This window comes from Mobula hypostoma, chromosome 7, assembly GCF_963921235.1.
Source record: "Mobula hypostoma chromosome 7, sMobHyp1.1, whole genome shotgun sequence".
NCBI classification, from domain to species: domain Eukaryota; kingdom Metazoa; phylum Chordata; class Chondrichthyes; order Myliobatiformes; family Myliobatidae; genus Mobula; species Mobula hypostoma.
In genome coordinates, this window is record NC_086103.1 from 141,468,757 (window position 1) to 141,495,021 (window position 26,265).

The following is a 26,265-nucleotide window of genomic DNA, read 5'->3' on the forward strand; positions in this document are numbered from 1 at the left end:
TCAAACACAGTTTACTTAGAAGTACATACTGGTTATTAGCAAGCTTGCATTCTCAGTTGACAAAACAGAGTCCTTGCTCACTGAGCTTGGGAAAATCTGCAGCCAAGTGAGCCCAGAATACTAGCAACATACATAATACTAACAACACTAATAATACTAAGAATACTAACAACAGCCCAGAATACTGTGTGGAGCTGTTGATATATATTGTTACCACATTTTGATAAGGGTAGACCAAGAAACTTTCTCATACAACAAACACTTGTTTGTTCATACATTATTCTCACAGCACGACTTGTCAAGTCGTCAGTTAGGTTTTAGCCCTTTTAATTCTGCATATAATAATTCCTCAGTGGAGGAGTAGGAGTACATGCTGGAAGGTGATTGGTGACAAAATGCTCCCCCAGTCTTGACAGACCGACTGTATCCAGTGCTTCTGATGTGGCATCCTCTACGTTGGTGAAAATCACTATAGATTTGAGGGACTGCTTCATCAACTGCCAGCTTGTACTGATTCCTTTTTCCCCAACTTAGTCTGGCTTCTTCCCTCTTTCTTTCCAACACTTATGAAGGGTCTCAGCCTGAAATGTCGACTGTTTATTCCCTTCTGTAGATGCTGCTGAGTTCCTCCAGCATTTTGTGTGTTGCCCTGAATTTCTAGTGTTTGCAGAATCTCGTGTTTATGTAACGACAGATTCCATGAGTCCATTAAAGGCTTATGATGGAAGATAAGACAAAGTTCAAATCAAATTTCAATATCTTCATAAACTGAGACTGATCAGCAAGCTTGTATGGAGTGGATAATAAATACATGGCTAGCCCTGCGAGCTTGTGATTGTAGTATTCTGCCAAGTCTGACACTGTATTCATAAAAAGCTATTTAAAATTCAAAAATGTAACATTCTGCTATGAAGTAGAAGTTGGGTCTTGACAGCTCTGAGAAGTGTTTGTGAGACAATAGAGATATTAAAATTTTGGTTTTAACTCATTTTTATCATTAATCTGAGATAGTTATTCTTGATAGTAAGATCCTGCAGCTTTGTGCAAATTGAAATGCTTCATAGTTAACATGCTTCCATTGGACAGATTGTTCATTGATCAGTGACAGTCAATAAATTGGAGAAGGGTTATTTGCTGATAATATGTGGGTTTTACTGGGATTGCCACATTTATTTTTTATCCCTGATTGCCTTGACTAAACTGGAATGCTCTGCCTCAGAGGGCAGTGGAGGCCAATTCTCTGGATTCTTTCAAGAAAGAGTTAGATACAGCTCTTAAAGATAGCAGAGTGAAGGGATATGGGGAGAAGGCAGGAAAAGGGTACTGATTGTGGATGATCAGCCATGATTACAGTGAATGGTGGTGCTGGCTCGAAGGGCTGAATGGCCTACTCCTGCACCTATTGTCTATTGTCTAAATAGGTAATCAGGTTGGTTGGTCTGGAGTTGCAATTAGGCCAGATCAGGTAAGGATGACAGGTTTCCTTCTGGAAGGACTTCAATGAACCAGATTAATTTTACCCAAAAAATGGTAATTTCATGTTTAATATTGGTGTAGTTAACTTTATTTTTATATTTTTTTAATTTCTCAGTTATTTTAGTGGAATTAACTTAGTGTGTCAAGATCAATGGTCTCAAACTCTTGACAGTAGACTTGCTGGCAAAACCGCAACAAAATGATAACAAACAGCGTGTCTTGCAGAAACATCCTCAGCAAACAGCAAAGCAAGCAAAAAAGAATCCGTGACAAACAAAAGCACAATCTCTATAGCAATTAAATACTAACATATTTATGATGTGTTTTCCTGTAGCTGGAGCCTGATGGAGTGTTTTAAATTTGAGATGGAATTTTGAAACTCACGTGTCACTTTTTGGCAAATTTTTAACAAAGCAGAGAAATGAGAGTTGTTTAGAGCAAATGAATGCAGCAGTAATAAATACTGAATTGTGAGTTCATAGCAAATTGAGGCAGTGTGTCATAAGTCATGACTTGTCAGTGTTCATCAAAAAATGTGGACATAATTCATATTGGGGGAGAAATTTAAACTGTGATAGAGATGTGGCCGCAGGATATATGTACAGTGGATACTAGTTAATTGGGACACATGCAGCTGCTTCAAATTTTCCTGCAAATGTTAAGAAAGGTATAAAAAAGGCAAATTACCATTTGAGTGACAAATTATGTATTTAAATGAAATATAAAACAAGTTAGAACACCACCAATACTACTACAGGACTATAATGTTTGTGTTAGTTCGTAGTTATTGATAGAGGAATTCATCCAGTGTACACTGTGGTGTTCTCTTGATTGACAGTAAATGAACAAAATCAGCGCAAGTACCTAGTGCAGATAATGGACTGCCTTTGTGTAATGCTTTCGACAATTACATCCTCCAAATCTTAATTTTCATTATAACATTCAAGATGATTGCCTTCAAATTTGATTACCTTCAACTTCTTCATCGTTCCCAACTTGTTGAAATAGTGAAATTGTTTCATTTTCACTCCCAGCTATTTTGGACATCTCCAAGCAGGAATGTTTGAAACTTCAGGAGCAAAACAGTTCTGAATTGTCTTTAAAAACGCAAACAACAGGAATTCTGCAGATGCTGGAAATTCAAGCAACACACATAAAAGTTGCTGGTGAAACGTCGGCCTGAAACATCGACTGTACCTCTTCCTAGAGATGCTGCCTGGCTTGCTGCGTTCACCAGCAACTTTGATATGTGTTGTCTGAATTGTCTTACTGCTTGTTTCTCGCCATCAGTGAAAAAAAATCACTGCTTTTTGAACACAAACTCACATAACTGACGCTTTTTTAAAATTGGTCACTCTAAGCACAATGTAGTGTCTAATGTCCACACACTGTTAGAAATAACACTAGTTAGAAACTATTTGACAACAGTGTCCTGTCCAAATTGAGCAGCATCGTGTCCCAAATAAACAATGGATTCCTGGCTATTTTCTCTATTAGTTTCATTCTTTAAGAGTTGTCCAAAAAAGAGCTTATGTCATTGTCTGTATTTGATATGAACTTGAAGAAATACAGGGCGCTTTTGTTTTGCAGTATTGCATCATGATTAGCCAGACCTATTTGTAATGACATACTGGGTGGTATTTAGAGGTTAAAGATTTGGTTAGTCTCCCTTCCCTTTTTAAATAAATTTCAATTGCAATTAAGGATGATGTTTGCTCATTGTGAAAGTTCTGAAGTTAAAGTGCAAAATAAAGCTGAGGTATAGCCTGTTTTATTTATTTTTCAGCATGTTGCTGTCACTGGCAGGGCTTGCATTTATTACCGATTCTTCATGTCTTTGAAAAGATGACAGTGAGCCAACTTTTTTGAAATACTGCATTCCTTCTAGTGAAGGTGCTCCCACAATTTTCCAGGATTTAGATTCAGCAATGAAGAAGTACTAGCAATTAGTTTCCAAGACGGGATTGTTTATAACTTGGAAACCTGCAGGGTATGGTTCTCCCATGCACCTGTTCCCCTTTTCCACTTTGGTTCAAGGGATCACAGGTTATGAGGTGCTGCTGGAATTGCATAGTGGTACATACTGAAGCCATTTGATGGAAAGAATATTAAAGATGGGGGATATGCTGCCAACTAAGTATCCGTTTTGACTAGTTGAAAGCGACCTTCTGTGAGTATTGTTGGAGATTCATCCATCCAGATAAAAGATTACATTATGCACTGAATTGTGGCTGGCCTGTGTGAGTTTCTACTGATTGATTGAATCTTCATCATCTTCCACAATGTTTATGGTTTTATAATAGCAGTGCCATTGAAATGTAAAGGGCAGGTGGTTAATTACATTTGTCGGCAATTATCATTACCCAGCAGATTTGTGGTATGTTATTTGCCAGTAGTCAACACATGCCTGCAGGTTGTCTGGTTCACCCATGCAGAAATAGTTATTTTGTTTACTGAGCAGTTGAATATGAAATTGAACATTCCATTGAATCTTGCAAAGGAAGGATTTCACAGGATCATAAGATGGTTGTGCCTGAGATACCGCCAGGAACTCTTGCAGTAATATTCTAGGGCTGGTGTGATTGGCCTCCCACCACCACAACTGGAGCATTTTCTTCTTTATGCTCATTGGCCTCTTTTTTAAAATTTTATTAGGACTCTTTGATACCATTTTAGATTCAATGTTGCCTTAATTTTGTCTTGAAGTGGGCAGCCACCTTTTTCTAAAACGCAAACAACAAGAACTCTGCAGATGCTGGAAATTCAAGCAACACACATCAAAGTTGCTGGTGAACGCAGCAGGCCAGGCAGCATCTCTAGGAAGAGGTACAGTCGACGTTTCAGGCTGAGACCCTTCGTCAGGACACTTCGCTGAACACCTTCGTCAGGACGTTTCGCTGAACACCTACGCTCTGTCCGCCAGAGAAAGCAGGATCTCCCAGTGGCCACACATTTTAATTCCACGTCCCATTCCCATTCTGACATGTCTATCCACGGCCTCCTCTACTGTAAAGATGAAGCCACACTCAGGTTGGAGGAACAACACCTTATATTCCGTCTGGGTAGCCTCCAACCTGATGGCATGAACATCGACTTCTCTAACTTCCGCTAATGCCCCACCTCCCCCTCGTACCCCATCCATTATTTGTTTATATACGCACATTCTTTCTCTCTCTCTCTCTCTCCTTTTTCTCCCTTTGTCCCTCTCACTATACCCCTTGCCCATCCTCTGGATTCCCCCCCCCCACCTTCCCTGGGCCTCCTGTCCCGTGATCCTGTCATATCCCTTTTGCCAATCACCTATCCAGCTGTTGGCTCCATCCCTCCCCCTCCTGTCTTCTCCTATCATTTTGGATCTCCCCCTCCCCCTCCCTCTTTCAAATCTCTTACTAACTCTTCCTTCAGTTAGTCCTGATGAAGGGTCTCGGCCCGAAGCATCGACTGTACCTCTTCCTAGAGATGCTGCCTGGCCTGCTGCGTTCACCAGCAACTTTGATGTGTGTTGCTTGAATTTCCAGCATCTGCAGAATTCCTCGTGTTTGCGCCCATAAATTTATGGAATGCTTCCAGTTATTTCTTGATGTCATATGGAGTGAATGAAATTAATTGAAGGCAGAGCTCTGTGATGGTAGGCAGTTTGTAAGGAAGCCAGGTTGGATCTTTCACTAAGCATTTCAGATTGAACTTTGTTGTAAACGCTTTATTCTTTTAGTGTCAGCTTACTTGGTGATTATTAACACTATTGAGTGCTTTTGGAATTGCTTCTTCCAGTTAGCTGTTTAACACTATTATTTTCACATACAGAATGATGGACTGTTATATTGGTTTGAGGATGAGACTAGATAGTGGGTACTTCTGCCAAAACAGGCATGGACAGATGCATCTGCAGCAAGTGGCTTGGTGAGGTCAAGGTTAAGAGCCAACTCCTTGTGCACTCTGGCAATTAAGGCTTTCAGTGGATCAGTAGTTTAGCTAGTGATGGGGGTAGCAAGCCTCTTAATGTGATGCACATTAAAGTCTCCCACCCAGACTATATTCTTGGCCTTTATTCCTGCTGTAAGTCTTGTTCAACATCGAAGTGCACTGATTAATTAGTTGGCTTATAAAGATGGTAGTATTCAAGAGGAGGTTTTATTGCCATGTTTGACCTGATGCTGTGAAAGCTGGTCTAGATGTGAGAATGTCAGGTTATTCTCTCCCAACTAGACACTATAGGTACTTGCACCTCTGGTAAGCTAAAAATAAAAATAATTCTTACATTGTCTGCAGGATATGATTTTCTGAAGACTGTGTTTAACCAGTGTATGTAATGGTTTTCCCAGTTTAGACCTGATGAATATGTTTTTCTTTTAATGTAGTGCTTTTAGCAAAGGAGGCTGTTTGCTCGTTTCCGAGGGTGTTTTGGAGTCAGTCACATTGCTGCAGGTCTGGAGTTGCGCGTGAGCTCAACAGGGTAAAATGATGACAGATTTCCTGCCTTGAGAGGCCAGATGGCTTTTCATACAATCTTGTAGTTTAATGATCATCGTTACTGAAACATGTTTTTTTTCTCAATTCCAGATTAATTTAAAGTTCACAACTGGCTCTGTAGAATTTGAACTTGCATCTCAGGATTGTACGTCCAGATTTCTGGGTTACTTACTGGTCTGGTAACTTAGCCACTGCCATAACCAGAAATATAGTTGGGGGTACCGGCAATGTAGGATTTTGAAGGTGCATTTGATATAGTGCCTCGAGAGGCAATTATGTGAAATTTGATCATGTGCAGATAAAAATATAAGATGCAGGTGGCTAGTTGAATGGCTGTTTATTGAGTAGAAAAAAAGGGCAGAGGAATAATGGGTCATTTTTAGTTGACAGGCTATAGTTAGTGAGGTCCCATGATATCAGTGTTTGGGCCTCAGAAACTTGAGGTCTGTATCAGAAAACAAAACTTGAGCATCAAATATCCAGGTCAGCAAATAGAAATGGGAAGTTATCCAATTTGTTCATAAAGATGGGATACTTTATATATAGTTAGATATTAGTCTTCCAAAATGCCTGAATTCTATACATAAATTTCAAAGGTAATGTGCTGGTATCACAAAAATTTAGAAAAGCAAGTTGTATGTTTACATTTTATAACTAAAGAATTGGAATTTTCAAAGTAAAAACTACTTTTCTGTAGGGACTTGGTATATCCACTTCTGGAGTATACATGCTTGTTCCTTAAAATCAAACCTTCACTGGAATAATGCTTTGTGGAGGGGGGGAGCAGTGAAGTATATTTTAGAAACTGAGGGTTATCAGTTAGTTTTAGGAATGTAGAGTATGAAAGAGTTTCGAAGGAGAGGTAATTTCATTGAAATGTAGTAACTTTATGACCAAATTGGAGCTGGATGAAGTATTTCCAACCCCCCCGCCAGCTGGGAAATCTCGGTCTATGGGTCTCAGAACATGGAAGTGACATTTAGGGCCGAAATGAGACAGCTGAGCCATCTGTCAAAAATGTTTAAAGTAAAATACCTTGAAACAACTTATGTAAAACAGTTGTAAAAAATGTGATTAAAACTTCTCCTGTTCCCTTGCAGCCTTTCTTCTCCATTCAAATGAATGCAATTTTGGTGTTAAATATCAGAATGTGGCAGCAGTATTTAAGAGCAGTTTGTAACTGTATATTGAGTATGCAGAAGTTGTGTTTGAGCGTGAGTTGGATGACATGGGCAGGCATAAATATCTCTGATACCCCAATCATCCATGGGAACACATCACAGGAGAAATACAGAGGCTTAGCACACGACTCATCTACCAGGTTTTGTAGTGTAGAGTTCTCAAGGGAATCACTGTTAAGCAAGCTGTGTTAATACAAAGTAGACATCACCTTACTAAGTCTCAAAAACCAGCTCATGAACATGGGTCATACTCTCACAGTTGAAGTCCAGGTCACACTTGCTTTCAGCTTTCTAGTCTCAGGATTATTCTGGCCTGCATCTGTTGATATATGCCATATACAGGATTACAGTTTGTTGATACCTGTTGTGCTAGGCAGGCTGTTGATGGTGTCAGTCCTCAAGCCCAAACTTCACCTCTTTTCTCCATCAGCAGATAGACCATAGATTTACTGACATTGTAGGCTTCCCCAAAATCTAGTAGACTGCACGTGTCCTTTTTGGACATGCTTGGAAATTTACTGTAACCAGACCTTGGCAATGGCCCGAGGTAGTCTCTGTGGTAACACTCCTTGGAATCTGCCAGCTTCTTGTGGGTCGCTTCTGTAAACCGTAGAGCATATTGTGGGCTTTGGGAATCACCTGGGAAGTTGGCAGTGTGGTCCAGTGGATGGAAGAGTGTGTCTACTGTTATGTAACCATGCCTTAAAGGGGTGATTGATGAGAGGTCAGGTGACACCTGCTATTTCTGGAACAGCAACAAGTGGAAGTTCATCAATGCCATGTTTAACTGGTGGACTAATTTTGCATTTTAGAGGATTTCAAACAGTGTCGGAGAGATGTACAATCGTGTTTTAATGTTTGAAAAACTGGCATAGACTAACTTCTAGGCTAGTGTCTTCAGCTGAATAGAAAAATTAATGCAATAATTGGAAAGCAATCTTTAATGCAATAATTGGAAAGCAATCAAAAGTTAAAAACTCAAGTCTACTTTTATTGTTACAGTAAATTAGCAAAGAGTTATTTGGGGGAGAAAAGTAGTCTTGTTTGGAACATGGGCTTTCTGTGCTACAGACTGGAAGATTGAAAGGCTCAAATCCAGAAAGTCAGGGAGCAAAACACATGACTGGTGCTTGTTATAATTATGCAGTTTTTTGATATTCCTCTTCCCACACCTCATTTAAAAGTGCACAAATATTGTCTTTAATAAAGAATACTCAATATATAGAATTTGTGTATAAAATAAAACAATTTTGTGAAATAACAGAAATTTCTAGTTACTGTCCCCGGAGAAGTTGAATGCAATGCCTATAATCCAAATTTAGCTCAGAAGTAACAATCCTGGGCTGGGCCGACTAGTGGTGCAATGACATCAGCGCCAGACTCTGGAACGGAGGTTCCCGGGTTCGAACCCAGCCAGGTCCGCTCCCAAGTACGCTTTCCATCCGTGCCGGGTTCAGTTTCGAGATCGCAACTCGACCTTGTAAAATAAAGGGGAAAATACTGTGAAGTGTCTGTGTGAGGAATGGTGCGCCACACAATTTCTCTCTCTCACTCTGCGCCTTATAAAGGTATGAAAAAGACATCGTCGTGCCAACATCGCGCACGCACGCACGCAAGCGCCAAAAAAAAAACAATCCTGGGAAAAATTATCAAATTCATGAAGGATAGTGTGCATTAACAGTATACACATGGTTTCTAAATGCCTTGATCTCTCACTCCAACTGGAAACAGTTCAGCTTCCTTTTTAAATGCATACACCTAGTTGCATACACCATGCAGTTGACACCTGGTGCACAAACTGGTGGTGTTCACTATCCTGTATGAAAAATCAAAAAAAGATTTTTGACAAGTCTATTCTGACTGTTCTCTTTTCCTCTTTTAATTTGAAAGTCACAACATTTCTAATAAGTAAATATGCATTGAAGTAGGCATGGTTCCTTGACCTAAAAATCATTGTTGAAGCTCTCCAGAATTCACTCCAAATATTGTCACACAATGAAGAAAATAAAACTGCTTGCATTGCTCTGTATGTTGTGTAATTATTGGCCTGCATATTGAAAGAATGGTTTGCTTCAATCTGTTCTAATAATTCTGTGAATACAATCTAATATCTTAGTCATTCCAATGGCTCATCCAGTGCCAATATAACTGTGGTTCACACTGCTATCCAGATCTTTTTCTCGACATCTTTCAGTATTTTTCCCTGTAGCACACTGAAACATCATGTATTCTGTTCTATGCCTTCATGCATGACATTCCACCTATCAAAATGGAGTTTGTATTGTTTTGCCACTCCTCTGTTGCATCAGAATATTATGTTCTACTACTGCTTCACAAGTTTTACTACCTTCTTTGTTCTGATTATATCCCTGTCATCATTGCCCAAATCATAAAAATAATAAACAAAACTGGGGTGGTGAGAAGAGGAGAGCTGGAAGGTGTCTTTTTGTCAAATTATTTCCTTCTCACTAGACATTAACATGCTGTGTCAAGTGAGTATTACCTGAACTGCAAGGCTCAATGACGTTATCTCCTGATGGGACCCAAAGCTGATGATTGGAGGATTTGGGTAGTTCTTCATGTCAAATTCCAACTGAACCTGCAAGCTTTCACTCTCTAAAGTTGAGTTAAGTTTTTTTTCCGCTAAAAATTCACTAAATATCCAACAAAATATTTGATTGAATTCTGTTCCTGGCAGCAAATAATAGTTATCTCACTGACAGCTGCCCACAAACTACTCAATGTGTTTTGAGCAGAAAGTTCCTTCTTGAATCTAGTGTTATTTCCATCATGGAACAGAACAGTAGAGCACCAGAATAGGCGTTTTAGTCCACAGTGTTTTTATCCTTCCTTTGTTTTCACGTTCATGCACCTGTCTAAGAGTCTCTTGAATTCCCCAGTTGTATTTGCCTTTACCACCAGCCTAGGCAGTGTATTCCAGACACCCACAACTCTGTCTGTGGGGAAAAAAACTTGTCCCGCATATTTCCTTTGGATGTTCTTCCTCTCGCCTTAAATTCATGTCCTCTACTATTAAACATTTCAGCCCTGGGGAAAAGATGCTGTCTATTTATGTCTCCCATACTCTTGTGAACTTCTATCAGATCTCCCCTCAAGCCTCTGCCACTCCAGAGAAAATAACCCAAGTTTGTCCAGTATCCCCTTTGTAGCAAGTCCTCTAATCAAGACAGCATTCTGGTGAACCTTTTCTTGTGTCTTCTCACTGAAGCCATTTCTTGAAAAGACCTTCACTCACTTCCTACAGCTAGGCTCCTTACTCTGCCTATTCTGGCTGAAATTTCTTGAGCCAAAGACTTAGCTCCCCACTCTTAACACTGACCACTCCAACAATGCCCATTCCAAAATGGCTGCTCTAATTCCCTTCAAGGTGGTCTCTATGTGAAATCTCCTGTATTACTGACCAGGGAATGTTCACATGGGTGGCACTGTTGTGTGGTGGTTAGCACAACACTTTACAGTACCCCTCCAAGAGGACTACCACCTTGTTGTGGTTTGGAGGCTTGCGCACCTCAGTGACCTGGAGAACTACGTTAGCAGGAGTCAGGGCTTTATGCTTTACCTCTTGGTAGAGTCACCCATGCCAAACAGGTCAAAGGACAGAGGCCAGACTAAGTGTGGTTCACCAGTCCTCTGGGTTTGGGAGTTCAACTCCAGGCTAGCAAATTATTATGGAAGCAGCAATGAAGAATCCTTCTACGTCTGAATGCGATGGTGTTCCTGAGTCTCCTCACAGAACTTGTATGACTGACAGTAGTGAAAACCGAGTGACTGACATGATGAAGGAAGCTCCGAACACCGCCAGAGTTGGAAGACTTTCTTTGCGAGCCTAAATGCCAGAAGCGTAATGGCAGTAAGTTACAGTGCCAGTGAGCTTGGTTCAATTCCTGCCACTGTGTGTAAGGGGTTGTACATTCTCCCTGTGACCATGTAGGTATCCTCAGGGTGCTCCAGTTTCCTCCCACAGTGGCGCGGCTCAAAATGCCAGAAGGGCTTATTCCGTGCTGTATCTCGATAAATAAATAAAATACTGCTTATTAATCTAAGCGTGTGGTTAGGGCGTTGGGCTCACAATCTGAAGGTCGTGGGTTCGAGTCTCGGCCAAGGCAGCGTGTTGTGTCTTCGAGCAAGGCACTTAACCACACACTGCTCCAGTCCACCCAGCTGAAAATGGGTACTGGCAAAATGCTGGGGGTTAACCTTGCGATAGACTGGCGTCCTATCTGGGGGGGGGGGTGGAGTCTCATACTCTCAGTCGCTTCACACCACAGAAACCGGCATAAGCACCGGCCTGATGGGCCACAAGGCTCGGGACAGACTTTAACCTTAACTATTAAAGTAGGCAATAAAAGTGGGAAATATAAATTCAATGTAAATGTTGCATATGTAAGGAGGGGGGGCTGCACATAGAAAGCCAATTTTGAAAAATGTCCGCTAATGCAATTTAAATGAAACCTTGCTTTAGAATCTAAAGATCTTTTTTATCTCTTCTGAGGAAATGACTTTCACATACACTGATGTTTGTTGTAGGACCAAAGGGTTGGGTCATTCAGTTGGAATTAGCACCTTACTGTACTATTAAAGGTGCTCTTAAATGGGCCAGCCATGACTTTTACAATGGTCATCGTGCAGGACAGATCAGCAGGTAACCCAAGTTTACCCAATAAGATATTTTTTCAGATATTAGTGTATGTGATGTCATTAGGGCATACTGTTAACCCACTTTATTTGGAAGAGCAAGATAGAGCTAACATCATTTTCTGGTTCTCTACTTTAACTGATAGTAGCTTTATATTTTCAAAAATTACCCTGTAATCATATTTAATAGCCTAATTGTTCTTGCTAGAGCAAAATCCAGACTAATGTAAACTGAATTACCCTCATCTGCTCTCCATAGAATGGAAATGAGTGGTGAAGAGTAACCCTTACTGTATGAAAAAAAATCAAAGCTTATTGAAAAGCTCAATAGCAGTTAGAGGACAGATTGGTATTAGATTTCCACTCTTCTCCCCCCCCCCCCCCAAACTATTGTTCGTATGAAACCTGGCTCTTGATTTGTGTAAAAGTGTTATGTTTACCAGTAGGAATGTTTAGGTGTAAGGGGTAATTAACTTGCCATGTAATTACCGCATTAACTAGCCATGTAATTAAATCTTCCATATTTGAGAAGGTTACTCATTTCCATTTTCGCCCATAATAAGTTTGCATACCTTATTCCTTTGTCACTTTTAAAGTTGATGTTGCGAGTTTAAAAGTTATCACATTACTTTGGTGACATAAAACTTGTGAAATTATATTATATGAGACAGAAATTGCAACTACAAACGTTTGTATTTAGAAAAACCTAAAGCAATGAAATTTGATCTATTGAATTCATATGGGAGTATAATTTTAGAATTATTCCTTTTTGTAAAATTAATTACCTAAGTTTTAACTGTACAGGCTTGGTTTATTCTAATAATTCATACTGTATAAATGTGAGTGATTGAGTTGGAAGTAACGATATGATTTCCAAAAAAAGCTTCTTCAGTATCACTGAAACAAGATTAATTGCTGGTTTATTGCAATCAGACTTCAAAATGCTCAATGTAAAATATTTTGTACATTAAAAATATTGTATACAGTGTGTTACTTCTATACATATTAACCATATCTCTTGTATCACAGTTTTATAATGGAATACTTGTTTCTCAATATATCACAACTGAAACCATAGCCCACAATTATCATGTAGTGGACTGTTGAATAATCAATAAGTTACTCAAAATTACGTTTTTGTCTGCAGTTTTTCTCATTTTGCTGAATTTTTGAATATCCAGAGTAAAACATTTCTTAAACCAAAGCCTTCAAAAGCTTGTGTAATTCACAGTGGAATTGTCCTTTTTTTTAATGCCTTGAATTTAGTTACTTGTTTTTACCTCACAAGGTTATAGCCATATATGGCCCTGATTGGTAATTAGAAGGATTGTATGAACAATATGGTGGGTGTGTGGTTCCCAACAGTCAAGCCGTGCACATTTCCAGTCCCATTTTTCTAATTATGCAGATGTCAAACTTTGCTCCACTTTTGCTTGACTATACCCACCCCACCAAATAACCCTTTCATCATGACTAATCCAGTTTTCTTCTCAGCCCCAATCTCCTGCCTTCTCACCGTATCCCTTCCCGCCCTGACCAATCAAGAACCTATCAACCTCTACCTTAAATATAGTCGGCTGTCCTTATCTGTGAGTTCCGCATGCATGAATTCAACCAACCGCGAATCGAGAAAACCCGGAAGTGCTCTTCCAGCACTTGTTGTTCGAGCATGTACAGACTTTTTTTTCTTGTCATTATTCCCTAAACAATGCAGTATAACAACTATTTTACATAGTATTTACATTAAGAAGGGGAGGAGGGGCATTAATGGAAGTTAGAGAAGTCAGTGTTCATGACATCAGGTTGGAGGCTACCCAGACAGAATATGAGGTGTTGAATATAAGATACTCCGTCTGGGTAGCCTCCAACCTGATGTCATGAACATTGACTTCTCTAACTTCTGTTAATGCCTCTCCTCCCCTTCCTACCCCATCCCTTATTTATTTATTTATTTATTTATTATTTTTCCCTATCTTCTCTCTTTTCATCCACTATTTTGTTGTCCCCAATTAATACCTCTCCAGCATTGTTTTCCAGCAGTCCAATATCCACTCTTGCCTCTTTTTTACACTTTACTTCAAACTTCCACCCAGCCCTCAAATTTACTTACTCTATCTCGGACACTTCTCTCCCCTTTCTCGATGTCTCGGTCTCCATCTCTGGAGACACACTGTCCACTGACATCTTCTACAAGCCCACTGACTCTCATAACTACATCGACTATACCGCTTCCCACCCCGCCACATGCAAAAATGCCATTCCCTATTCCCAGTTCCTCCGTTTCCGCCACATCTGCTCCAAAGATGAGGCTTTCCGTTCCAGGACATCTCAAATGTCCTCTTTCTTTAAGGATCGTGGTTTCCCTTCTACCATCATCAATGATGCCCTCACCCGCATCTCCTCCATTTCCCGCACTTCGGCCCTCACCCCATCCTCCCGCAACCACAACAGGGACAGAGTTCCCCTTGTCCTTACCTACCACCCCACCAGCCTCCGGATCCAGCACATTATCCTCGGCAACTTCCGCCACCTTCAACAGGACCCCACCACTAACCACATCTTTCCCTCTCCACCCCGCTCTCCTTTTCGCAGGGATCGGTCCCTCTGCGACTCCCGTATCCACACGTCCATCCCCACTGATCTCCCACCTGGCACTTATCCCTGTAAGCGTAAGTGCTACACCTGTCCCTACACCTCATCTCTTGCAACCATTCAGGGCCCTAAACAGCCTTTCCAGGTGAGATAACACTTCACTTGTCTGTCGGGGTCATCTATTGCATCCGGTGCTCCTGGTGCGGTCTCCTCTACATCGATGAAACCCGACGCAGACTGGGGGACTGCTTCGTCAAGCACCTCCGCTCCGTCTGCCACAACAGACAGGATCTCCCGGTAGCCACCCACTTCAACTCTGCTTCCCATTCCCATTCAGATATGTCCATACATGGCCTCCTCTACTGCCATGATGAGGCTAAACTCAGGTTGGAGGAGCAACACCTCATATACCGTCTAGGTAGTCTCCAGCCCCTTGGTATGAACATAGAATTCTCCAACCCCTTCCCTTCCTCTATCCCTATTTCACTCTACCCCCTCCCCCAGCTCCTTCATGGTTCCACCTCCTTCTACTATCCATTGTTTTCAGGGCTATGACATCAATGCTTCCCCTCCCCCACCCCTTTGTCTTTCAAATTACTGGTCTTTCAACTGAAGCTACAAGCATTCTTCAAATCCTTACCCACCTTTCATTCTTCAGTCCTGATGAAGGGTTCCAGCCCGAAACGTCGACTCATCGTTTCTGACTGATGCTGCCTGACCTGCTGAGTTCATCCAGCGTACTGAAAGTGTTTCTTTTTAACACTTCATGGATCTGAAGAAAGTTTTGGTATCCTCTTTAATACTATTGACTAGCTTACTTTCGTATTCCATCTTTGCTTTCTTAATTTTTTTTTAAAGTTGCATTCTGTTGATTTTTAAATGCTTCCACATCCTCTAATTTACCACTGATTTTTGCTCTATTATATGCCCTCTTTTTGGCTTTTGTGTTGGCTTTGACTTCTCTTGTTATCCACAGTTGTGTAATCTTTTCTTTAAAATACTACTTCTTTAGGATATATATATATATATCCCATGCCTTACAGATTTCTTCCAGAAATTCCAGCCATTGCTGCTCAGCTGTCATCCCTGCCAATGTTCTTTTCCAATCAATTCTGGTCAACTCCTCTCTCATGCCTCTGTAATTCCCTTTACTCCATTGTAATACTGATACACCTGACTTTAGCTTCTCTTCAAATTTCAGGGTGAATTTAATCATATTATGATCACTTGCCCCTAAGGGTTCTTTTACCTTAAGGTCTAATCAATTCTGGTTCATTGCACAACACCCAATGCAGAATAGGTGATCCTCTAGTGTGCTCAACCACTAGCTGCTCTAAAAATCCATCTTGTAGGCGCTCTAGAAATCCCCCCTCCTGTAATCCAGCACCAACCTGATTTTCCCAATCTACCTGCATATTGAAGTCCCCCATGACTATTGTAACATTGCCCTTTTAGCATGCATTTTCTGTCTTGTCTGTGTTTTATGTTGCAACTCATCCCATTGACTACAATTTTGCCCTATCAACATCCTCTCCTCCCTACACATTGCCTCTGTTTGTAAACCAGCTACCTCAGCTTCAGCACTATTAACCGCCTTTCCCACAATACTTCTTGCATTGAAATATACGCAGCTCAGAACACTGGTTGCACCATGCTCAACCTTTTGATTCCTAACTTTGTCTGAGGTCTTATCAACATTTGTCTCCACAACCTCTCCACTACCTGTTCTGGCACTCTGGTTCCCATCCCTCTGCAACTCTAGTTTAATCCCCACCTTGCAGCATAACAAACGTTCCCACTAGGAAACTAATGCCCCTCCAGTTCACGTGCAAACCATCAACCGCTACGTCTTTCCTCTGTTAGGTCATTTTCCCACCACCCTCACCCTGACTGTATCGAAAGTGATATGCCTGTTGACAATATTGATGATATCGTTGACATTGATGAGGTGACCCAGTAAGTTGCCATCTCTGAATGAATGTTCACTCGTGCTTTCAAACTCCTGAAATGTTGTTACTGTTCACTAATTGCAGGGTTATTTCTCCATCTTTCCTGCTGCTCAATTTTTTTTTAAATTTCATTTGTAGCACCTTTTCATATAATGTCAGTATTTTATTTTCTTGAAGGCATTTTTTTTTTTAGAGACTATCTAGAATTACACTGGTCCACTTGATTCCCACTAATAGCGGACAGAAGCAATAAATCCAAGACACAATGGTTTGTGACTTAGAGAGGACATTGGAGGTGGTGGTCTGAAATCCACAAATGGATGAAATTACTTATTAAGCTGCAATTTGTCAAGTGTTTAGACTGCAACAGAAGTGCCAAAGTTGTGAATATGAACTTCAATAGCAGAGGTCTAACTGGGCAATATGTGCTGCCCTGCATCATATCAAACAGCATGAATGCTATTATAGTCATTGCCGGTGAGTGTTTCATTTAGCACGCAGGGCAAATTTATATCCCTTGGGGTTCTCAAAGCCCTTTTCCTCCATATTATGCTTAAATTTCCATTCAATGGCCTGAGTTATGTCGCGTAGCCGCTCAAGAAGAGGCAGTTGAATCTTGCCAGAGATGGTTATTACTGTACACTTATTTCATGAATGTCACCTGTTGTTTTTCAGCCCAAGTCTTAATATTGATGAGGTGAACAGATTCATTATTGCTGGAGTTTGAATGGAGGGGATCACTTTGAAGTCGTATATGACCAATAGATGGAAATATGTTCATTATTGAAATAATTGAAGATGGTTAATTTGGCAATGTTACTCTGAACTCTTACGGTATTTTGTTGTTTAGAAGCATTAGAGCTTCTTATGACCACAATCTTTTTCATATGTGTAGGTTTAATTCTAATTATCTATGCTTTAGCTGGGCTTGTTCACTCAGATGATGTCTTGTATATGAGAGAGTTAGTTATTCTCCTTTGATATCCATCTGTTACTGGATATCTATATCTGGATCATGATCTTGATGAAGTATTGAGCTGGGGATAAATGCATTACATATCTTCCACCCACTTGGTTGTCTTGTCTCATGTGGCCTCTCTGCTCTTGTTTTAATCCATAAAGCCTTGTCTTATCATTTCTATATAATCACCTTTTGTATACACCCCCTTTACTCTTCAGCCATTCTTTGTCTCTCTTTTAAAAACTCTTTCTCAGTTCACTTGTGTCCGGACTTTCAACCATTTAATCATTTTAATTCTTTGTTTTGCATGTTTTATATGCTGAACCAAAACCTATTGTCCACCTTGAATATATAGAGGATTATGGTTAATTGGGACACAGCAGGACCAGTACATTTTAGCTCAGTTAAATAGCTTCCCCAATTAGCCCAAGTATCATGGAAATACAGTCGGCCCTTCTTCTCCGCGAGTTCCGCATGCGCGAATTCAACCAACTGCAAATCGAGAAAACCCGGAAGTGCTCTTCTAGCACCTGTTGTTCGAATATGTACAGACTTTTTTTTCTTGTCATTGTTCCCTAAAATAATACAGTATAACAACTATTTTACATAGCATTTACATTGTATTAGATATTGTAAGTAATCTAGAGATGATTTAAAGTATACGGGAGGATGTGCGTAGGTTATTGTGGATCAGGATCGGGAAAAAACCAGAAGTTCTCTTACTAAGTAAGTCGGAGCAGGTACATCCGGTATTATTTAGCGTCGGTTAGTCAAACATTTGTCTTAGTATATAGTATATATTTTACCTTTCTATACATATAAAACACTTAAGAAACGTATGTTTCAGCGCTGGGCTCAGGAACGGAAATTCCTGAGTTCGATCCAGTGACAGACCGCTCCCGAGTGCTCTCCATCCCTGTCAGGTTGATGTGGAGGATCAAAAACCCAAAACCCAATAATTAAACCACTGCGTTGCTTAGTAATAATTGTAACTTTAATCGGGGCAGGTCTTTTCTCACTTTATCCTTTAAAATTGTTCCAATCATTGACCGACTGTAGCCTAACGCTTTTCCAGTGACTGATGGCGTTTCATCTCTTTCTGATCGCTTTACTATTTCCACTTTATTTTAAATCACAATCGTGATTATTTTCGTGAACAGAAACACTGCGGATTCAGAGCTCCGCCGCCAGGTCCTAATGTCCACCGCACTGAGGCAGGTTAAATAAGGTCCGGTGTTCCCCTGGGTCCTAAGGTCCACCGCATTGCGACAGATTGAATAAGGGACTTGAGCATCCGCGTTTTTTGGTATCCGCGAGGGGTCCAGGAACCAATCCCTCGCGGATAAGGAGGGCCGACTGTAGTTACAAAGGTATAAAAAGACAAACTACTGTTTAACTGAGTAACTGGTTCTGTTGAATTTCCTGTCATTGGAGACACCACCCCTTCCCCCTCCCCCCATAAAACGTGAATGAAAGATGACTCAATAGGAGTAATCCATTTGAGTGTCTAGTGTTAGTGTTTACAGTCTCTCTCTTATTGGAGCTAGACATTGTCAGGCATCTTTGGTATGAATGATCTCGCACTTAGCTCATACCTGACGTCTGTTGTTGCCTGCAGCCATGGACTGCTTCATTTGCTGAGGTGCTGCAAAAGGAACTGAACTTTGTGCTCTCAGCTGCCACCTCAAGTTACCGCACTGATTCTATCATATCAGCAATTCGGTGGGTCTCAAAATATTAGAAATAATAATTGTGAGAAGTTAGATACAAAGGTTAAATTAAAATTCATGTTGCAATACTGCTCATGGACTTCATCTCAGTTGGACAAATAAATCAGAATTAAGATGAATGCTTACTCTGAGGAAGGACGTTTTGTTTCTTTCCAACATTAGTGTACTTTGGTTTGGAGACATTTGTATATTGCCTCAATATTGTGTTATTATCCAGTTCCTGCTAGATTTGCTCAAACACTGATAAATGTACTATTAATTTTTGGTGGTCAAATAGCTCTGTATCTAAAAATAGCACCCTTTTATATTTTGCGCTGTTGATGACTCTCCCACGCTTTAAATAAATCTCACTGGCGTTCTTCCGTACTGCTGTAGAACTGAGATGCATTTTTGATACTTGTATTGGCATTTTCCAGGTAACATGCAAAATATTTTACCCAAGACTTCTATTCGATCTCAGGAAATGGCTGAAGATTCTGAAAGAAAGAGAAGCAATCCTAAGGTACTTGTGAAGCTCTGCTTTTTGGCCTTAAATATATGCAAAAAATATTTCTTTTTTTCATTCATGGAATGTGTCATTGGCTGAGCTGATATGTACTACACCATTTTAGATGGAAATTAGCATTTGATCTGCTCTTAATGCCAGAGAGCATAAAGATGGCAAATTTCCTTCTTTGAAGCATTATACTGAACCCAGATGAGTTTTTTTCTTGAATCCCAAGAATTTCATGCTCACTCTTACTATTACTGCCCTTTGAGTCCAGATTTAAAATACTTAGTTAAAATTTTAATCCCTCATTTAGATCAGTATGCAGGCTTCTGGATGCTGTTCCTCAATTTAACCACCTAGGCTATCATTGTTTAATATTTGTTGACAGTTTTATTTCTATCCCTGATAAACAGATCATTTGGGATCACTTCAAATGAGTTAATCAGATTTCACTCAGACTGTAGTTGCCTTGAAAAATCATGTTGAATACTGATGCGTTTTAAAGCCATCTTTAATAGTGTATTCTCATGTGCTAATTTGTAAAAGAACATCAGTAAATTTAACTTGTTTATCATAACAACCACAATAATGTGTGGCCAATTTGGTCCTCTTACTGGTGTATTATTTATCATTGTGTAGTTGTTTTTCTTATGTAATCACTTTGGAATGAGGATGATTTGCTTCCACCCCATCTCTGAGAAGTAAAAGAGGACTGTGCCTTAATTATTTTAATGTGGAGTGGTTGCATACCAGCCACCACTTGGTCTTAAGATCTTTACCCAATGGCAAAGAGATCCAAAATGAATTTCAGCCATGTGCACACATAACCACACATGTAATATATTCTTCTCAGTTTCCCGCCTTCATTTCCAATTTACCCCAGGCTCCCTACATCAGTTCTTCTCATAATGGCTCTCTCAAATGTCTACTTCTTTTCATCCTCCCCTTCAAATAGCAGATAAGAGGGCAGTAAGGGTACAGAGAAGGACTCAGAGAGTTATAATGGAGGAAGAAAATGGATGCCAAAAAAATTATCAGGGATAATGCAAACATTATCCGTAGATAGTGCAAACATGAAATACTGCAAAAATGTTACAAAAGTTGCTTTGGTTTGAGACTTCTGTTGAAATACAATAAAAGTTCAATGCTGTTAACTTTCTTATAGTTATCTTCACAGTCATTTTAATGTCAATATTTTTAAGTGGTTTAAATAAATGAAAAACTCAATGGGAATACCTTAAGTTTATGAAAATACACAATCTAATCCAATATTTATCTTCCTCTGCAGATTTTCTGGTCACCTTTGACTCATTTTACACTTAAATTTTACAGATTATAAAAGTTAGTGCGTCTTCAAAGAGTTTGTTTGAAATAATAAATGACTGACAAATATGTATTATCTGTTTCTTTTTAGGTTAACAATGGAACCTCTGAAGATATAACCATGAATGATATAAGGATTAGTGAAGTGTATGGATCTTCAAGCCATCCTGTAAATGGTGAATAAAATGGAATTACTTACCATTTTTTATTCACATTAATTTCAATTATCCAGCTGCATTTTATTTAGGAACTATAATTCATATTTTTATCAGATTATGGAGTTTAATTTGTAAGAAGGAATCTATGTTTACTATATATTACGAAGTTCATTTATAGCAAATGTGAAATATTAGATGTTATTTTTAAATGTCTATATAGCTAAGAGTATTTACAGCAGGATAAAAAAATTGCATATATAGCATTGCAAGACTGAATTAATACAACGTTGACCTAGGTCTTTCAGAAATTACTTTTGGAATAAGTAAGCTTTAGAACAGATTATTAACAGATTTAACAAACTATCTGATGAATTGCTAAATTTTGTATTTTACAATGAAATGTAAAATGTAACGCCAACACTTGACAAATATGAATACTTTATTTCAAGATTCGTGGTTATCACTGCCATCCTCATTGCCTACAAATCGTAAACTGAATGTTTCAGATTCTGTTGTGCCTATGGCGCCACTTTCAAAACCAGTCTTCCAGTCCCCTGGACTTCAGCAGCAACCTAAGCCATCTGTGAAAGTCATTTGTGCTCACTGCAAAAAGCCATTACAGAAAGGTCAAACAGCATACCAGAGAAAAGGCTCATCTTACCTCTTCTGCTCTACTACTTGCTTATCATCGTTTTCTCATAAACCAGCTCCAAAGAAACTCTGTACTACCTGCAAAAAGTAAGAAACTGTTTGCTGTGTTGCATTTATTAGTTACTGTTATATTCATAGGATTATTGAGGAAACAGTTCCACTATTTAATTCTTGCAGCATATAACTGATTCACTGCATGCTGAAAATTGTGACTGTAGCACCAGCATATTTACCAGAATTTACTGGAGCAATGTGCCTGTTAGACTTTTTCCTCTCACTTTAGTCTTGAGCTTCAAAAAAATTGTGCTATAAGACACTGTTGTTTAAAATTTTAGTGGGCATTGAGGTGTCTGGAACATTGATGAACAGTAGGTTTTAACTGCTGTCATAAGCTCCCTACATGCCTTACATACTGCGATATAAGGATTCCAGTAGAATTATGAATAGCAGTGAACACATTGTAATAATTCAGTCACATTGGATATGAAATGAAGACCAGGGAGGAGGGTGGGGGGGAGTCTGTCAAGAGAAGGGGGAATAAGGAATATTTAAATAGATTCAATCCCCAAGAGCAATTAATTTCTCACAGAAAATGCCTTCCTTTGTTTTAATTGTTTCTTTCTGTTCAGAAAAGTTGAACAGCATTATAGAATATCCTCTAACTAAAGCAGTACTTGTGTTAACATTCTGCAGTGAGATTGATTACCTTTTAAAGTGTAAGTCAAGTTACCATTTTTATCATGCAGACCATCTAATAGCTAATAGAAATTAGCAATACATTCTCTTCGTCAGAAGCTGCTTTGTACATAAAATGCAATATATCAATCGTGTACAATTATTTCAGCAAAATGTTCGAGGCCCATTGTTAAGAAGTTTCATCATGTTAGTTTAATTAAATAAATGGCTAATTCATAAATTTGATTAGCTGGCTAACATTAAAGCAGTTCTGACACTGATAAAATACTCTCAAGCTAAAAATACAGAAAGTCCTGTGAATTTTAATACTTGCATCAGAATGAATACTTTGAAAATCTCAACATACATTGAAGAGTGGTGATGCAGTCGCCAGTGAAAGTTTTCTGATCTTTTGTTTTGGTAAATTTCCGATATTGTTGCATGTCATTGTCTTTTCATGCACTATCTCACGGTTTTGCGCATAATAAATATATTATTACAGTAGGGTGGAAATCTATTGCCTTTTAGGCTAAGGATTCTTTTATTTTCAGACATGGTTTAGTCTGATTTTAATCTCTGCCTGAGACTTATTGATTTAGTAATAATATGTGACATTTGTACACCTTGACATGCAATTTTTTAATATATTACCCGTCTGTCACCAGTGGGTGTTGCTCATGATGTGTCAGAATACAGAGTTCACACACCTGTAGCTACTAAACAGTGGCTCATCTGGACAACCGATGTGATGTGACATTAAACTTATTCTCCATTGTATAGCTCTTGAAAGGGCTTGCAGTGTGTTCTGGTTCATCTTTGTATTATCCTTTTTTTTTTCAAAAGCAAATCTTCAAATTAATGATTACTTTTTCTTTTACACTTTATCTTTTTTATAGCTTCTGTCTTTATTTAGCAGGATTACAAATGGGTGTGGAGAAACTGGGGATGATGATAGCCACTGCAGGAGGGTTTGGGAATTTTCTCCTGACAACAAGAGTTAAGATTTGATTCACAGAAATACTTAATTGATTTAAGGATTTTTTTAAAAATAGAGATTTTAATTACAAAAGGATCTTCATGAAGTTTGGGAATGCTGTATTAGTTTTTACCAAATTAACTGTTTTTGAATTAAGGATATTATTATAATTTAGGAAAAATTACAGCCAATATGGCCATAGAAAAGTCCACAGGCACTTATGAATTTAATAATGTTGGTTAAGGTTTTGTTTATATTATTCAGAGAAAGCAAGAGCTGTTCTTTTTAATAAAACATTCTGAAGTTACACATTTATCTGAAAGGGCTCACCTCAGTTTGACATCTCATCTGAAACTACTGCTTAAGTGCTTTCATCTATATGGGATTTGAACTTCCTTTCTTAGAGATAGGATCGTTAACTCTGAACTAAGGCTGAAATCCAGTGCAAGTATTACAAAGGCAACTAATTTTAAATCACAAACAAGAGAAAATCTGCAGATGCTGGAAATCCGAGCAACACGCACAAAATGCTGGAGGAACTCAGCAGGCCAGGCAGCATCTATGGAAAAAAGTACAGTCGATGATTTGGGCCAAAAGCCTTTGACTGTACTTTTTTCTATAGATGCCGCCTAGCCTGGTGAGTTCGTCCAGCATTTGTGTGTGTAACTAATTTTTAGCATTGCTTTGTACATTACATAATGCAAATTATGCTTTCTATATTTTAAGACACACAAAATAATTTATACTTGAGCTTTAAATGCACAAGTTCAGACATTTATTATTAAAATTTGTATCATTTACCTGCAAAAAAATGAGTTACCTTAATAAAAGAGCTGGAGCTCATTTTTAAAAATCTGAAACATTGATTTCACACAACTTTGGTTGATATCAAGTGCTGAACATGAATGTTTGACGTGAAGTCAAGCTGTATTAAGCTATATTGGATAAGAAGAGGTTGCTATGACATAGGAACTTAACAAATCAAGGATGACAAACTGCATTTATGGGGAAAGAAGGTGAACACAAAATCCAAATTCACCATGCTACTGAGTTTTAAACCATTTAGAGCAAAGTAGATCAGTTAAAGCTAGACCAGGTAAAAATTGACTGACCCATTAAGAAAGGTGTTTCATTACAAATGTTTGCTGTATTCATAAATATTAGCAAAGGAGTGTTGATTGTAACACATTTACTTCATTAGTTGCCTTGGAAATAAACTTAGCATTATAAACTTAGCCTTACTAAGCTTATACTCGTTGGAATTTAGAAGATTGAGAGGGGATCTTATTGAACCATATAAAATCTTAAAGGGATTGGACAGGCTAGATGCAGGAAGATTGTTCCCGATGTTGGGAAGTCCAGAATGAGAGGTCACAGTTTGAGGATAAAGGGGAAGCCTTTTAGGACCGAGATTAGGAAAAACTTCTTCACACAGAGAGTGGTGAATCTGTGGAATTCTCTGCCACAGGAAACAGTTGAGGCCAGTTCATTGGCTATATTTAAGAGGGAGTTAGATATGGCCCTTGTGGCTAAAGGGATCAGGGGGTATGGAGGGAAGGCTGGTACAGGGTTCTGAGTTGGATGATTAACCATGATCATACTGAATGGCGGTGCAGGCTCGAAGGGCCAAATGGCCTACTCCTGCACCTATTTTTTTATGTTTCTATGAAAGTTTATGCATTAAGTTTAACTATAAAACAGAACTAGAAAATAAAATGTGTAATTATGTTTATTCTTAAGAGAGATGACCTTGGTGTAAATCTAGCTAAAAGTGGTACTGTATTGGCATATAGTATTTCTGAATAGTTCAAAAGCAGCCCCACTGATGTTGAATTTGGAGTATATAAGTTGGTTTTCCTGTAAATTATGAAGCAATTTTTCAAATGGTTTTGTATTATGGGATCAAGAGAGATAATCTCAGGAAATGGAGGTGGCTATTTAAAACTGAGATGAGGGGAAATTTCTGAGAATTGTGTCTTTTTGGAATTCTCTACCCCAATGAGTTTTGGGTGCTGATTTGCCAGGTTTATTCAAGACCGGAGTCTTTTCCTATTTGTCATGCTCTTATGATGTTTGTTAGCAAATAGATAGGTTTTGAGCAATTATGGTTTTTTAAAGAGAGGTTCACCATATTTCCCTCTATATCCTCTTCATTTTAAAATGAATGATCATATTTTTAAAAATTGACTTGATATATTAATTTGACTTATTATCCTGTTTTACAGAGAGATAACTAATATGAAGGGAACAATTGTTGCTCAAGTAGATTCCAGTGAAACATTCCAGGAATTTTGTAGCACATCCTGCTTATCTTTTTATGAAGAAAGACAGAAAATTCCTGCACATACATGTCACGTTACCCAAGGAAATTATGGGAAATGTACAATTTGCGGAAAAATGACTGAGGTATACCTTGTAATTTTCATGTATTTAATCAATATTGTTAAGTAGTATGTACACATGTAACTTGTTAGTTTGTTTGGCCTAGATTTAAGATCATCACCTGGTTAGAATCTTTACTGGCATGAAATTACTATTTACACAAACCAGTTCATTAACAGAATTAATGCTTCACTTGAACCTCATCCTTGCCCTCTTTTTCCATCTTGCTTATTTGCTTATCTAGCGTATTCTTAAATGTATCTATACCACTTTCTTCAGCTGGTCTATATGGTGGCAAGATCTGTTTACTTACTACTCATGCACAAGATACTTTGAATTCTTAAGGAATATCTCAACATGAATGGTCTCTGATTTTGCTCTTGGCTGAATGTGAGCAAAGTTTTCTCTCTGTCCATTCTATCAAAAAAATTCCTAATTTGAAATCTGCTCGATTACCTTTAAAGAGAAGAGATTCACCCTTTACATCCTTTGCTGAATGGTATAACCATGCTGTGACCAGAGGCAAAAGGTATATGTAGGCTTCTTCACAAATGAGCGAAATTACAAAAAAATGTAATGGGGAAGGTGAGATTTG

The 26,265-nt window shown here is 38.8% G+C and overlaps 1 protein-coding gene across 7 annotated transcripts in view; it reads left to right on the forward strand.

The window, feature by feature from the left end:
- zmym2 (zinc finger, MYM-type 2) overlaps nt 1-26,265 on the forward strand; it is a 147,457-nt gene that overhangs the window by 23,490 nt on the left and 97,702 nt on the right. For 6 of the 7 annotated variants that reach the window (XM_063054160.1, XM_063054166.1, XM_063054167.1 and 3 more), the window contains 4 exons: nt 19,432-19,517; nt 20,920-21,004; nt 21,436-21,724; nt 25,514-25,694. In XM_063054160.1, the coding sequence (XP_062910230.1) occupies nt 19,432-19,517; nt 20,920-21,004; nt 21,436-21,724; nt 25,514-25,694 (641 nt within the window). The remainder of the gene's footprint in view (nt 1-19,431; nt 19,518-20,919; nt 21,005-21,435; nt 21,725-25,513; nt 25,695-26,265) is intronic. The other variant, XM_063054165.1, reaches the window with a different exon arrangement.